Here is a 16,456-nt window from a genome sequence, read left to right as displayed (position 1 = left end):
TAGCCTAGCACCTTGGGCTGTAGTTATAAATCTCTGCTCTAGGCTCGTTTCATTTCTTAGGGAGTTTAGATGGTTCCAAAATTTCGCAGCTGCCTTTCTATCTTTTTTATGTACTTCTGCCAGCCACTGAGCTCCCTTCCTTCTAATCTTTTCATTGATCAGAAGGGATGCATCCCTTCTACAGCTTAGAAAGGTTACCCATTTTCTTTCAACATCATCTGTCGGTTCACCCCGCTGCTTAGCATGTCTGTGTTCCCTAGAGGCTTCCTGACGTTTTGCTATGGCTCTCTTAACTTCCTCATCCCACCAACTTTTGGGTTTGTGTCTTCTTTTCCGGGGTGACTTGTCACGCGTCTTAGCAAGCTCTAGCTCAAAGAGTCTAATTAGATTCGTGTATGTCCACACTGTCTTATTATCCTCCGTGATTACTTTCTCAATTTGCTTAGTGGCTATTTCAATTTGCCTTTCTGGATAAAAATTTTCCTGTATTTGCTCATTTTGTCTCCTTCCCACTTTCACTCCTCTTCCAAAACTTAGCTTGATACGTTTGTGATCGCTACCCAGACTTCTGGAGCCACCTTCATCTATGTGCATTCCCCTGAGCTTATCATACATCCTATGTTACATCAGTGCATAATCTATCGTCGACTGAAGCCTTCCTACCTCCCATGTTATTTGCCCTTCACACTTCTCGGTACTGTTGCAAATGATCAAATCAAGCCTTTCACACATATCCATGATCATTTTGCCTGTCGGGTCGGTATACCCATCTATATCTTCTATGTGCGCATTCATGTCTCCTAGTATAATTATCTCGCACTCTCTTCCTAACTCCTGAATGTCCTTTGATATACACTCTACCATTGTCTGGTTTTCCTCTCTGGCCTTTGCTCCCGTCCACAAGTACACGAAACCAAGGAGTGTCATTTGACCTGCCACTTTCCCTTTTAGCCATAAATGTTCCTTGCACTCCTGCTTGACCCTTTGCCAGTCTGTACTTTTATGAATGAATGCCCCAATACCACCCCCCTTTCTGCTGCCTTCTGTTCTATTACAATATTCCCACGCGTAGTCCGGATTGTTCGGAGGTTGTTCCATGTCCCTGAGATGTGTTTCTACAAAACCGTATACCATCGGCCTCTCTTCCTTTAGCTGTTCTTCTATCTCCTCCCACTTCAGCCTGTTCCTACCACCCTGCATGTTAATATACCCTATGTCTGAATTGGCTCGGCGCTCGTGGCTACGTCTATTTATGCCCCGGACTCTACCTATCTTAGATATTGGTGCCACTTTGGAATCGTATCTGTCCATACCACCTGTCGAAGAGTCTTCCTGGTTGTTTTCCTCGTTACTAGCTATCCTGCACCCCGAAGGGCTCGCTTGCCCCCCAAAAAAGCTACTGCGCGTCCTGCAAGTCGCCAACCCACCTCATGACCTAGCCGCCCATCGAAGTGAATTCTGTCTCGTTGAAAACCCCCCCACCTATGCACCTCTCTGTTTATTTCCACCACCTCAAAGCCTTTCTCTCGACTCATCCGCCATATCTCTTGGTTTGCGTTGACCACCGCTCTTTGCACGTTGCTATCACGCACCGGTACCTCCGGTATCGTGCATATCACTACCTGTACCTTAGGAGAAGTGGCGCGCATGTCATCGACGCCTTTCGCCAGTGTGGCTGCTAGTCCTGCTGCATCTCCATTTAGGACATCGTTTAAACCGCCTGAAATTATCACTAGGTTTCGTCTATCAGCTGTCGTTTTGAGCTTTGCGCTCGCTTGCCTCATGACTGCTTCCAGCTTGCGTCCTGGGAACGCCCCTACTGCCACCCTCTTGTCACCTCTTACCCTCTCTTTGATGGCTTCTGTGCATCGATTTAAATTTGAGTCCCCGGCGATTATCACATGCTGCGACTTTTCAGCTGGAGCGTTCTGCACCTGGGGGCTACTTGCACCTGTGACGCCGGCTGCTTTGTTCCCTCCCTGCCCCACCACTACCTCGCTGAAGCTGGGCCTTGCGACAGTTGAACCGGCTAAACCTGTTTTTTCCAAACTTGCTTGCTTTTCCTTCTCCACCGTCCTGGTTGCCGGTTCCCTACTGTTCTCTCGGTAGGTCGCTTCTTTAAATTGTTCAGCTTCGCTAGCGCTTCCTCGGCGGACTTCAGTCTTTCTCCCATTGCCCTCGTTTTCTCTTGCTCTGTCGCCAACTCAGTCTCGAGCTTGGCGATTCTCATCAGCAGTTCACTCTGGGCAACCATCATTTTCTCCATTTTTTCCTCGACCTCACATTGCCTATACTTCGCGTCAGCCTCTTCTCCATCCGCTTCTACGCTTGGGTCCACTTTCAAACCCACTCCACATCCTGAACACTTTACAGTTTTTTTAACCATGCCTTTCTGACACCAATTGTCCCTATACTCGATAATTACTAAACTCGAGCCCTGTGCTACGAGAAAAAAAATCTAAGCTCTACTACAAAAATTTGCGTGTTCAATGTACGCGCACCTCCCCCACGGGGTGGCAAAAGAAAAAAAACAACAAAAAATTCAAACACACACACCCGCACTAACTAATAAATACCTGGTGACTGGCCCCCGAAAAAGCCGTACCATAAAATAAGTGTTAGGAAGATTTCAAGCGCTGCCTTATAATTATAAAGACAAGCTCAAAATATGCAAAAACACTTATCTGCTTATCTGCGCAGTCGATCCAGAGCGCTCAAAAAACACGTCCATCCACCTTGACAGCCCGAACGAAGACCGTAAGCAAGAAACGCAACGCCGTCTAGCGTGCGGAGATGCGGCCTTTGAAGCTGCCACGTGCGTATTTGCGTGCACCGTTGCTCCCTCTGTCGTGGGCTTGTGGGCGATCAGCCGTTGCCGATGCGTTAGTCTGATTTTTAGGGGCGAAGCTCCTTAAGCCGTGGGTCGTGCGTACCCGATGTATGTAGTAGTAGTAGCCGTAGTAGTAGGTAGGTAGGTAGCTACCTCTCGTTTAGACCCTGGTATGTCCGCTGGATGGTGGCACTTGTATATGTTTTGTGTCCTTGCTTTCACCATGATTATTAGCAAGCAGCAAGTATCCCAAGAACAAGCCCTTCTGCAGAATAAATATGTCGAATCACGCTTTGCTTGTGTGCACGCAAAGAACCCGCAGTTTGCGGTCGCACGTCCGCAGAGCTGCAAGGAGATTGCGCAGTACTGCGAAAGTAAACTCGGGCACGCTTGTCTGTCAAGGAATGGGAGGGCGTCGACCTCGGCAAGTTCAACTTCGGTTTGTGCAAATCTCGTACGGTGAAGCCTTCCTCTGGCTTGGAGGTTGACCCGGTGGTCGGGCAAGACACAAGACGCGTAACAGCAGCGGTTAAGGAGATGAGACGAGGAACGGTGGCTGGCAGAGTACTCCAGGCTCGTTTGCTGTCGAGGAATCGATAAAGCACGTGATAGACTAGAGGGAGATAGCGGAGAGGGGGTTGGGGGGGGGGAGCGGATAGACAAGCCATTGCTTCAACTTATTATAAGCCCGCATATTAAGCGGAGACGCGTGGCTGGCGTCTCTCTTTCCGCCTATTTTGTTTCTTTTTTAACCATCAAACGCCAATTTCGTTTGCCCGTGATCGTTATGTGGACCACCCAACAGGCACTTATTCTCTGACCGTGATGCGAGTCGAAGGACAACACTATTGCGCGCACGTCCATTGTTGGCCCTCCGACGCCATCTTTGTAGTTTCGGGTCCCGCCGATGCCCGCAACACCGCACTAGCATCAGCGGCTGTCGTTGCCCGTTGAACTGTCTTATATTTTGTCTCGCATATAGCGCTGATCACTATCATGATGCTCGCATTGTCTCTAGCTTTGGCGCCATCAGAAGGTCCGCATTGTCTTGTAAGCGTTGACTGCGTGAGTGGGAAATAGTGGTTTGTGGGGCTAGCTTTTCTTTTTTTTTTTTGTCATTTAAATGCAGAAGTATGTATACTTGAGTTCATATGGCTAACCTGATAAACCGTCCTCTTATATTAGTGTCATCATTATCATCATCTTATTATTGTTGTTGGTGTAGTTGTTAACCGGCATTGGGCATGTACGTAAGAAATGCCGATATCATAAATGTTTCGTTGCAGTAGCAATAGTTGTAGTATTATATTAACAAAATGAACTGAAAATACCTCGATGAACATGGACACTTCACTCCGTCTAAAAATTCTGAAGGATCGTGAATGAATTCAGTTCCGGCAACTGATTTACCTCCCTCCCTCATCTCTATAAATGCCCTGTCAGACCTTTCGGTGTGACCTTACTGGGGGTTGATTCAAGGAAAACCCGCGAAAACAGGTGTATGGCCCACTAGAGCAGAATGAAACCGGACGTCGGCACCTTGGGGGAGAACCGACCTCACAGCTAACCGTACAACAGCATAGTTATAGTGTGTTTCATCTTGACCATTGGATTGTCGTCAGTCCAACTTTATATATATTGTATTTCGATTGCGAAATAATACGCTTTACACGTAACATTTCACTTTTTTTTTTGGCCTGCTACTTTTCTTAAGGCGGTGGGAGATGGGGAGTGAAAGAAAGGGAGAAGGAATGGCAAAGTGTGCGGTGAACTGTGTGCAATTCTGTAGAACATAACTAGACAATTTTTGTATCCTATCGTCAGGCACCTGATGTAATCAAGCTGACGTGTCATTCAATAAGTAAAAATAATAAAGACGAAATAACAATTGAGCATTCCCAAACCATACCCAATTACGCAACATTCACCCAATAACCCCACCACTCTGCAACGCATGTACTCGAGTTCCCCGTCGTGGGAACATGCTTGCAGATTTTCTCCGCCCCGGCTTCACGCATAAAGAACGTGTCTTCGAGTCCTTGCTCTATTTTTGTGTCATACTGTTATGGTTTTTTTATAACTGAATAATCGAATTCACTCTCGTTTCCTGTGTTGTTATAATTACTGATGATACAGGAAATTTATTCTACAGATTTTTAATCATCTGTATTTGGCCATTTAATGCACATATTTCTATTGTATTCCGGGCTACCTACCCGGACTAACTTAAGGTACAAGCTTTCTGTTGTTATTTTTTTTCACCTGTTATGCATAGTGTGATTTGTATACTACTAATGTGACATTTAATATGATATGAAGTGTGTGGTATATTATGCATTGTCACTTGCACCGCTGATGCTGAGTGGCCAACGGCAGCAGGAGCCCTTTGTAGCCTTTTGCTCTTGCTCCTTGTTTCTGTAATGGAAGCAAAAGAAACTTCAATATCTCAGCGGTAATCTATGGGTGAAACCGACCAGGGTGTGCCTTCTGCGGTGGACCTGACTCGGTGTGCTCGATACGCATACGTATTTTGCGCATGCGTATCACCCAACTCAATTCGCCATGGCGGCCTAGTATTTATGGTACTGGACTGCTGACCTGAACTTCGCGGAATCAAATTCTGGGCGCCGTATTTTCAGTGGAGGCAGAAATGATCGAGGCCTGCGTGCATTTAGGTGCACGTTAAAGAATTCCAGGTGGCCGAAAAAAGATCCGGGGCCCTCCACTGCGGAGTTTCTCATGGTCATATCGTGTTATTGTGGCTTCAAACCTCACCTCTTAAAACCTCAATAATTTCAGTAAACGACAGCTAGGAAGGGGAAGTGGACTTGTCTTCTTCAAGGACTGTTTCTATAGAACTGTTCATAGCCTTGAAGAAGACAAGTCCACTTGTCGAAACGTCAGCTCCAGCACACAACCTCTGTTTATAGAATTTTTCATACAATTATTATTGTCGCTCAACGCGCAGTGCGCAGCCACCAGTTCTCGAAGCTGCGTATGTGAGGTCTTTCCTACAGGAGGGATATTATGCCTTGCACTCCAGTAACATTTGTTTGAGGAAAGGCTTCAGTTTTTTGTTGTGTTTCTTCTGCTCTCTTTTTTGTGGTATCAATTGCCTGTTATTGATGCTTTCCGAAAAGTATGCGAGCTGACCCAAAAATGAAGTATTAGTTGAGGTCGTCGCACTGTCGGGTGTCTTTGTATCTTACTACGTTTGTGCGGCCATACCTGTATGGTATATGTCTTGCACTGCCTTTTCCACATACCGTCTTCTCTTCGGTGTACGTGCAGCCTGCGTGAGCAGCATCGAGATGGAGGTTGAGCAGCAGCCAGTGGGCGACCCCGCGGGCGCCACCGGAGGAGGCACGGCGCCGGGCTTCGACGCCTTCCTGCAGACGGGTCGCACGGGGCGTCGTAACGCCCTCCCCGACATTCTCGAGGAGGGCGCCACTAACGTCAGCACCGCGTCCCTGCCCTGCTCCTTCGAGAAACTCTCGTGCAGCGGTAAGACGCGCCGCGCTGCTGACAACCCTGCAATGTAAACGAAGTAAACGACAAACACAGTCTCTCTTATTCGAGCTGTTTCCATATTTAGTTATGGATCAGCAACATGAACTGGCCACACGCAGAGAGAGCTATAGTGGTCCCTCATTACTGAACGTTTCTGGTGCTGCGTTTTTTTACAGTACACTGACCAGATGAAGCTAGTTCCTTGCAATGGCCCGTGCTAAGTTCGCTGACATTGGCCGCTAGGTAAATGCCGAAAAGCCTCAGACCTGGCCACAGTTTGCCCATTCATGTAGAGAGGTGATCCGGTCATGGCATTCCATTTTGTCCAGGTCCGTCTCAATATCGCTTTCTTTTTATTCAGTAAGCTGTCCGTTCCGACGCTGTGGTCACTCTGAAAAATAGATCGTGTTCATAGTGTACTGGACCGCACCGTGCCACACAGCTCACGCCGGCGCACCCAGAAGAGGTTGCTCCAGGAATGATACACTTGCATATAGTTAGTGTCTTGAGAGAGGGAACGCAGTCTATAGCAAAAAATAAAATGTGGGAAAAATTAGTACCATTTACTTCAGTTTTACGGGTTTCCAGAGGATTATTATTTGCAATCTCAATAATTCACAACACGTTGGTCGATCTCAAACGATGCATGTTAACGATTCTAAATGCCAATCAAGTTAACGTGCATATATATTTTGTGAAGAAGAAAGAGCCTCGTTGGCAAGCAACATCGCCACCGCTTGGGTACTGGGTGCTGGGCTTCGCTCGCTCGGCTCGTGCTGATCATCGCCGGCATCTGCTTGACCGTTGCTCTTGCACGATCGTGTTTCTTCGTAGGACCACCGTCGCAACAGTCGTCAATAAACCTTTTTTCAATTGGTGGAAGGTGCTGACATTCCCCGTCGCCTGAACCTGGGTGCTGCCATTCGCCGTCGCCTGAACCTGGAGCTGCGCAACCGAACGCTACCTCCCATCATGGCTACCAACAACGCGCAACCTGGCTCTTCCACTCCATCCCCCAGCAACCCCGGCGTTCTTCGTTTGCGAGAGCCCAAGGTCTTTAGCGGAGCTGATGAGACCGACGTGGAAGACTGGTTCGCTAACTATGAACTGGTGAGCGCTAACAACAAGTGGGATGACGCGGACAAATTGACTTACGTCATCTTTTACCTCACTGACGTGGCCGAAATGTGGTATAACAACCACAAAAACGACATCACGACATGGTCCATTTTTAAAACCTTGTTTGCTGACGTTTTTGGCCGACCCGCAGTCTGCAAGTCCAGAGCCGAACAACGCTTGCGGACTCGCGCACAAAAGCCAACGGAATCTTTCACCAGCTACATCGAAGACATTATTGGTCTTTGCAACCGTGTGAACATCACCATGCCCGAGTCGGAGAAGATTCAACACATCCTCAAAGGGATAAATGACGGTGCATATCAGCTGCTCCTGGCCCGTAATCCTGCCACCGTTGCGGAACTTGTCACTTTGTGTCAAAGTTTCGACGAGTTGAGCAAGCAGCGCGCCCTGACTCGCCCTATTTCCTCACACGCCGACTCGCTCTCCAGTCTCACTTCTGTTCCCGACCACTCACCAACCCTGCAAGAGATTAAAGACTTTGTGCGTGAAGAAGTAGCTCGGCAACTGTCGTTGATTCCCTTCACGCAGCAGCCGCCGTCCTCTCGTCTGCCCTTACCACTCCGCGACGTTATTGCCGAAGAGGTAGCTCAGGCTGTTCCCGTCGCTGCCCACCAGCAGCCTGTGGCCATGCCTGTTGCCCATGCGCCGGCTATGCAGCTTGTGGCCGCGCCCCTTACGTATGCCCAGGTGGTACGTAGCAGACCCCGCCAGCAGCATTTGCCACCCATGTCTTCAGTCGCTCCCCACTCCGCCCCATTTTCGACACCTTGGGCCGCACCACGAGTCAGCAATTCCTGGCGTACTCCTGACAATCGACCGATCTGCTACGCCTGCGGTACTCCAGGACACGTGGCACGATATTGTCGCCGTCGCTTCCAACCACTCCGCGACGCTACTCGGCCGTTACCGTATGACCCACAGCCCATGCACATACCTGCTCCCTATTCCTCACCGCAGTATGGATGCACTAACTTTCCTGAGTCTCGGTCACACCAGCCTCAAACTCACTCTCCCCGCTCCCCATCTCCTCGCAGGCGATCACTGTCCCCAATGCGTCCTAGACCCGCTTCCTCCAACCGGGAAAACTGAACGCCGCAGTTCCAGAGGCAAGAACTGCGCCGTCGTCGAAATGCTCAAGTCCTCGCACTTCACCAGCTAACGTCGTCGCTATATCTGTCGATGGTGTTTCTACCTTTGCCCTCGTCGACACAGGTGCTGCCGTTTCTGTTATAGCCGCCCAGCTCTGCCGCTCCCTACACAAAGTGACCACGCCGCTCTCTGGACTATCGTTTCGTACAGCTAGCGCACAACAAGTTCGACCTCTTGGCACCTGTACGGCCCGCATATTCATCCAAGGCTCTATGTACGTTGTCGAGTTCATCGTCCTTTCGGTGTGCTCACATGACGTTATCCTCGGGTGGGACTTTCTGTCAAATCATCATGCCATCATCGACTGCGCACGCGCTGAAGTTCAATTTTCGCACCTGTGTGACGAACCTTTGCACGAAACCCTTGAGCGGTCGCCAAAACTTGTCGTGCGTGAGGACACTGAAATTCCGCCAGCCTCTCTTGCCGTTGTCCCGGTTTGCTGCGATGACTATAACGAAGCTACAGTAATGTTTACACCTTCCGACATTTTCATGAGCCGCAGAGCCGTTTCCTTGCCTTTCGCTACACTCGACGTCACTGCGGGCCGAAGCAATATTTTCGTCCACAACCCCCTTTCTGCACCGCTTACGCTACTTGCCGGCGAATGTCTCGGTCGAGTGGAGTACCTCGATTCCTGTTTATTCCTTAACATGCCAGACGAATCGTGCAGTAGCGCCTCGACCGAACTTCATGCCCTTTCCCCACTGGAGTGCTGATCGAGTGACACCTTCTCGAGTTCCATCGCCGACACCTTAAGTGCCCATGAACGCGCCGAGCTTCTTAATCTCCTCCAGCACTTCGCGAATTCATTCGACGTTTCTCAGCCGCAATTGGGTCGGACTTCCGCAGTGCACCACTACATTGACACCGGTTCGCACCAGCCATTGCGTCAAAGACCGTACCGTGTCTCTGCTGCAGAACGTCACGTCATCAACGACCAGGTCGAAGAGATGCTACGCCGTCACGTTATTCGACCATCGCACAGTCCTTGGGCATCTCCTGTCGTTCTAGTTCGAAAAAAAGATGGATCGATTCGATTTTGCGTCGACTACCGGCGATTAAACAAGGTGACGCGGAAAGACGTCTATCCATTACCACGCATAGACGACGCCCTTGACAGCCTACAAGGAGCCGAATTCTTCTCCTCCTTAGACTTACGATCTGGATACTGGCAGGTTCCTATGGCAGAAGCTGATCGCCAGAAAACTGCGTTCATTACACCAGATGGCCTGTACGAATTTAACGTAATGCCATTTGGTCTTTGTAATGCTCCTGCCACGTTTGAACGGCTCATGGACAACACACTGCGTGGACTGAAGTGGTCTGTGTGTCTATGCTACCTCGACGACATTGTCGTTTTCTCTCCCGATTTTCCTACGCATCTGCTTCGGCTCCAACTGGTTCTGACGTGTTTAACCAACGCTGGGCTCCAACTGAACCTTAAAAAGTGCCGCTTCGCCGCGCGAGAGCTGTCCATCTTAGGGCACATCGTCTCCAAGCATGGTGTTCGACCCGACCCTGCAAAACTGCGAGCAGTCACTGAGTTCCCGAAACCTACTACACTGAAAGAATTACGCAGTTTTGTCGGACTATTTTCGTACTTCTGGCGCTTCGTGCGAAATTTCGCATCGATCATGTCACCACTGACCAACCTCCTACGCGGTGATGCAGACCTTTCATCCTGGTCTTCTGACTGCGACGTCGCGTTTGCCACGCTCCGTAGTCTGCTAACATCTCCTCCAATTCTTCGGCATTTCGACCCAACAGCTGCAACGGAAGTTCACACAGATGCTAGTGGGGTTGGTCTAGGCGCCGTCCTCACCCAACGCAAGCCGGGCTACTCCGAATACGTCGTCGCTTATGCGAGTCGCACACTTACTAAAGCTGAGGCCAATTACAGCGTCACTGAAAAAGAGTGCTTGGCGCTAGTGTGGGCGCTTCGCAAGTTCCGCCCTTATTTGTACGGACGGTCGCCCATTCGACCTGGTAACGGACCACCATGCACTTTGTTGGCTCGCCACATTGAAAGACCCTTCTGGCCGCCTAGCTCGGTGGGCACTGCAAATCCAGGAGTACGACATTCGTGTCATCTATCGCAGCGGACGCAAGCATTCTGACGCCGACGCCCTGTCGCGTTCGCCTTTACCTCCCGACTCGGCCTGCGGAACCACTGGTATCTCCATCGCATCTCTCGACCTCGACTCCTTTACCAGTGAACAACACAAAAACCCGTGGATCGCTTCTCTTTTTAACTGTCTTTCTGGATCGTCAACCACTGCGGTACCACGATCTCTCCGACGTCAAGCTGCTCATTTCGCCATTCGTGATCGGCTACTACACCGACGCAACTACGCCCCCGAAGGTCGTAAGTGGCTCTTGGTTGTCCCGCGCAGCTTGCGATCACAAATCTGCGCCTCCTTTCACGACGATCCCCAATGTGGTCATGCCGGAGTTTTCAAAACTTACGAACGCATTCGCCATCGCTTCTACTGGCGCGGAATGTATAATTTCGTTCGAAAATTCGTTATGGGCTGTCCTGACTGTCAACGTCGCAAATCACCGCCTTTCCACTCGTCCGGTGCGCTTCAACCGCTTCCGTGCCCTGCCAAACCTTTCGATCGGATCGGAATTGATCTCTATGGCCCTCTACCGACAACATCAGATGAAAATCGGTGGATTATAGTCGCTGTGGACCATTTAACACGCTACGCTGAGACCGCCGCCCTTCCAAGTGCCACTGCGCGGGACGTAGCATCCTTCATCCTTCATCGCTTCATATTACGACATGGTGCACCTCGAGAACTACTAAGCGATTGAGGTCGAGCCTTCCTATCAGAAGTCGTCACGTCTCTGCTTTCTGAATGCCATGTTGTTCATCGCAAGACCACGGCATACCACCCGCAGACTAATGGGCTCACGGAAAGATTTCACCGCACCCTTGGCGATATGCTCGCCATGTATGTGACATCCGATCATACTAACTGGGATCGCATTCTTCCATTCATTACGTTCGCATATAACACCGCGGCACAGTCTACCACTGGATTTTCACCTTTCTTTCTTCTTTATGGACGCGAACCATCCCACACCATCGATACTCTCCTTCCATACCGTCCTGACGCATCCGAATGCCCATCTTTGTCCGAAGCTGCCCGAAATGCGGAAGAGTGCCGTGAACTCGCACGCACCTTTACGTCTCGAGAACAACAGCGCCAGAAAGAAAACAACGTCGACTCTTCACAAAGCCCCAGCTATTCCCCGGGATCACTTGTATGGCTGGCTGTTCCTTACCAAACCCCCGGCATTTCCTCAAAACTCGTTCCAAAGTACGAGGGCCCATACCGCGTTTTGGAGCAAACCTCGCCAGTGAATTTTCTCATCGAGCCACTTTCCCCATCTGACGACATGCGCCGGTGTGGACGTGACATCGTCCACGTCGCCCGCCTTAAGCCATATTATAGCCCTCTGCCTCCAGACTCTTAGGTCGCCAGGATGGCTCTTTTTCGGCGGGGGCAAATTGTGAAGAAGAAAGAGTGTCGTTGACAAGCAACATCGCCACCGCTTGAGTACTGGGTGCTGGGCTTCGCTCGCTCAGCTCGTGCTGATCATCGCCGGCATCTGCTTGACCGTTGCTCTTGCACGATCGTGTTTCTTCGTAGGACCACCGTCGCAACAGTCGTCAATAAACCCTTTTTCAATATATATATATATATATATATATATATATGTGTGTGTGTGTGTGTGTGTGTGTGTGTGTGTGTGTGTGTGTGTGTGTGTGTGTGTGTGTGTGTGTGTGTGCGCAGCCGAGACTGTCATGCGTGGATGGAGAGTTTCAAGAGTTCAAGGATCGCATGTTTCACAGGACCCTAGCCTAAAGAATTGCCGAACAGGTGAAAGAAAGTGGAGCAGACAACTAATTATTACCAGCCATGCAATTGTTCACTATCATTTTGTGAAGGTTGTACTAATTGCCAAAAGCTTGGCACAAGTCGGCACTTCAGAAAAATCACCTTCCCCTTCATTGGCATTCTATTGATAGCATTATTTTTTATTTTTTTGATTCAGGATGTATGGATTATGCCAAGATCTTTGATGAAACCAGCACATAGATGTTCGTATTATTTCAGCCTCTTATAATGAAAACTAGCATGTTCTTGTGAAGTTTGTGAGATTCAGTTTTTCCCGCCTAAGTGGCTAAGTTCACCGGAACTATACGGAAAACGTCGCGTGTGCGAAATACTTTACAGCACCATTTTTTATTGCTTGATCGTGTGTCTGGGGCGCTGTACGACACTCTTTAACTCTTTCCAGCATGGTGGTCACCCCAGGTATCTTTCCTTTCATTTCTTTTTTTCTCTTGGAACACGTGAGCCCCAGATGTCTGATGATGCATGTTTTAAAGCATTTGGCAATCTGACGAAAATGAAGCTATACTTAGTTTGGGCATCAATGCGACATGTTTGTTGCTTTTTTTCCGGCTGTTGTTGTCTCAAGGTGCGCTAGACGGATAACCCGAGGTATCTTTACAGATATATAAATATCTTCTTTTCCTACTATGTTGATAATGCAGGACAGCATGCTTTGTGAGTAGCTGACGCTAAGGGCTATATAGATGAAGAGCTGTACTTTCACCGAAAGTGACCATTAGACCTTTACTGTGTGGTGGTCACCTCATATTTTTTTAACTAAAATTGTCAATTTTTGTTACAAGATTTCTGCCATTCTTTCAATAAAGTTCTGTTTTTTGCCAAAATAGCAGTTCTGTGCATGAAAAAGTTATAGCGTTGTTCAATATTGTTGATACCAGAAATCTGAAAGTTGCATTCGATAACATGGTCCATTATTTCGGCCGGGGATCATTTATTTTTTTACTTACATGATTTTTTTAATGCAGACCCGTCAGCAAGCAACAACTCCGGTGACTCGTCAGTGGGCAAGTCTTCGACGTCAGAGGGTCCACCAAAGTCCTAGTGTGCCTGCCCCTTGAACACAGGAACTAAGGTGTCTGTGTTGGTGGAAAAAAAAAAAAGTTGTTCCCCACGAACTGGCCTTCCGGCCAGGGCCGTTTGAGGAGTCCTCAGCCACACCCACACGGCGGAATAACGGGCCTCGCCGAAATCCTCATTGGCGCGGATTGCTATACTAGCGTCGCTGTTATGCCCTTGATATTTGCTCTGCACTTCAGTAGGATATGCCCTTTTGAAGCAGCACAGCTCGACATAAAGAGAGAGACAAAAAGAAAAGACAGCATATGTGGACATAGTGAACCTCGATGTCAAATGAACGACACTGCACATGAAGGGATCAAAACAACATTCCTGTGATTGGAACTTACAAAGTGGGGGCAAGTCTTTGGGCACTCGTCTTTGTATCTCATTCGTGAGCTTTTGAACTACAGATCAAAACGCTGAGATTTCGTGCGTCTTTTAATGTGCACGGCAAGATAGGCAGCGTGTTGGGCATACGTATACTGAAGTGTTCGTCTGTGCACCCAACTTTATTTGTTACGTGCAGCGTGCTCCCATATCTGATCGTTTTCTCATTTCGGAGTGATTCGAGTAAGCTGCCTCTCATGGTTTGCCAGCGTCTGTGTGTAGCTGTCACCAATTCGTGCGAGTTTTCCACGTTAACTGCACCGTCCTCGAAGTTCCTCTCTTCCTCAACACACGTTCATGGTGAGGCAGCTCGACACATCGTACACACTTGCTACAGAGTGTACTATATCCTTCCCCAATGCACATTTATATTTATTTATTTACTCTTTGTTCGTGACTGAGTGTCGTCAGTAAGCAACGTGAGCTCCTTGCTTTGGCTAGGCTTTTGGGTCGAAGGGCTTTGCCCCTGCGCATGGGCAGCTCCGATCATGTTTACAGAGCTCGATTCGGCAACTTAGCCTGTTGAAGAACACTTTTATTCTTTATGTCGTATTCATGCGTAAATACAAGAAAAAAAGGTCTAGCACGCATGATATAAGTGTATGTGTTCGTACTGTCTCGTGAATGTTTTTTCGCGAAAGCGCGCTTTCGCGAACCCAAATCGCGATGTCTTGTGGCATTAGTGATGCGTGGCCAACTTCCTTTAATTGTGGAAGTGTTGCATGGACTGGGAAATGCCAGAAAAAGTGAGACGAAAAAAATGAGGGGGAAAAAAACCCACTTGTTTTGAGGTGCTCTTCGTGTACAGAGCTTGTCGGCGGTTCTGGTTGTTTTGTACACAGAGAAATGAGAGAAATAAACATTTTTTTTCAGTCTACTCGTAGCTTCTTGTTGTTTTATTTGTCGCCGTGCACCCATCCATGATTGCACTGTTTCTCAGTGAGTTCATTATTAAGAAAAGGGCGTGACAGTGGGTGTGCTTTTCGACGGCTCAGCATGCCCTGATAACATTCCTTCACGCTTCACCTCGAATTTATGCCTCTGAACCAACTGTACTCGAGACCACATTCCACAGCTAAAGTGATCGGTCCATGGACCTGTGTCTCGAAGGCGCTGAAGGTAACAAAAGCGTTACTTAAATACTTGATTAAAGGTGCCCTGCAACAGTTTTCTCACTTGTGATTGTTACATAGTTACAGTTACAAGTGGGAAGGAAGACGAGGCCCTTCGTGAGAGCGTGCATCACAACCATGAGCGCTTTCTTTTTCTTCTTTTTTAAAGACTATAATACCACAACACGAAAGTTTCATCTGTCTGTTGGTGCCTGTCCAATGATTCAGCCAGCTGGCGAAATTTTAACCCCTTGCTCAATGCCCACCCATCTTGATCCGGTGGCTGCGTTCATACTTGTGACCACTGCGAATAAAAAAACGAATATTTTGCATATTTGTGGTGCCACATCAAGACACAAGTGTTAGGCAGTGCGTCTTTTTATTTTAAAATACAGACATACGTAATTCTAAAGACCAACTTAGAAGTGTGGCAGCTTGGGCTAGTTGGTATGGCATGACGATAGTTATAGCGCGAGAACAAAACGACGACACAGAGACAAGCAGGACACGTAAGACACGAGCGCTAACTTCCAACTGAGTTTATTGCGCAGAGCACGAAAATATATAGAGGAGACAGTGACCATGTGATAAAAACCATATGGCACAAGAGCATAACATGAGTAAGAAAACCAAAAACAAACAACACAAATACAAAGGCACTGAAAAACAGCAAAGAAAAAACCTAGAAGAAAACGAAACAGAAAGGTAAAGCTACCTGCCCGCACCGAATTCTTCGAGGAACCTGCGTTCCTTCTCGGACAAAGCCCCGGAGGGCTTGCTAATACAAGGCACCTGTTCGCGTTACCTGCCCGCACGAAATCCTTCGAGGAACCTGCGTTCCTTCTCGGACAAAGCCACGGAGGGCTTGCTAATACAAGGCACCTGTTCGCGTGCCATCTGCGCAGCCTCGACAATGACCCGGGTGCTTACATCTCTGTGTTTGTACAACGTCGCTGTGTCCTCGAAGAGGGGAACACACTTGCACTCAGTGCAGTGCTGGGCAAGAAAACCATCTTTCCCGTTTTTAACATTGTTCGCGTGCTCTCTCAGCCGATCGTTCAGACACCTATACATATATATATACATATATATATATATATATATATATATATATATATATATATATATATATATATATATATATATATATATATATATCGCGGCTGACGAGTGAGGTAGGCTTGCCCCCCCCCACTCGTGAAAGAGTTGGTACGCCACTGGTTGCACGGCTCATTTAATGTCGAATGATCCGTGCGACCTGTCGACATTAAATGTAGGCTTCATGCACTCACCTAGATTGTGCATGCTATCCTGTTACCTCTCTCATCTGTCTCTCTTTT

The 16,456-nt window shown here is 48.3% G+C and overlaps 1 protein-coding gene across 4 annotated transcripts in view; it reads left to right on the top strand.

The window, feature by feature from the left end:
* LOC119174972 (uncharacterized) overlaps window positions 1–14,881 on the top strand; it is a 267,896-nt gene extending 253,015 nt beyond the window's left edge. For all 4 annotated transcript variants that reach the window (XM_075894884.1, XM_075894886.1, XM_075894885.1 and 1 more), the window contains 2 exons: window positions 6,122–6,334; window positions 13,524–14,881. In XM_075894884.1, the coding sequence (XP_075750999.1) occupies window positions 6,142–6,334; window positions 13,524–13,600 (270 nt within the window). In that variant the 5' untranslated portion in view covers window positions 6,122–6,141 and the 3' untranslated portion in view covers window positions 13,601–14,881. The remainder of the gene's footprint in view (window positions 1–6,121; window positions 6,335–13,523) is intronic.
* The last annotated feature ends 1,575 nt before the right edge of the window (window positions 14,882–16,456 follow it).

Source organism: Rhipicephalus microplus, chromosome 5 (genome assembly GCF_043290135.1).
Source record: "Rhipicephalus microplus isolate Deutch F79 chromosome 5, USDA_Rmic, whole genome shotgun sequence".
In the NCBI taxonomy this organism is placed as follows: Eukaryota; Metazoa; Arthropoda; class Arachnida; order Ixodida; family Ixodidae; genus Rhipicephalus; species Rhipicephalus microplus.
This window is presented reverse-complemented; position numbering and strand designations above follow the sequence as displayed.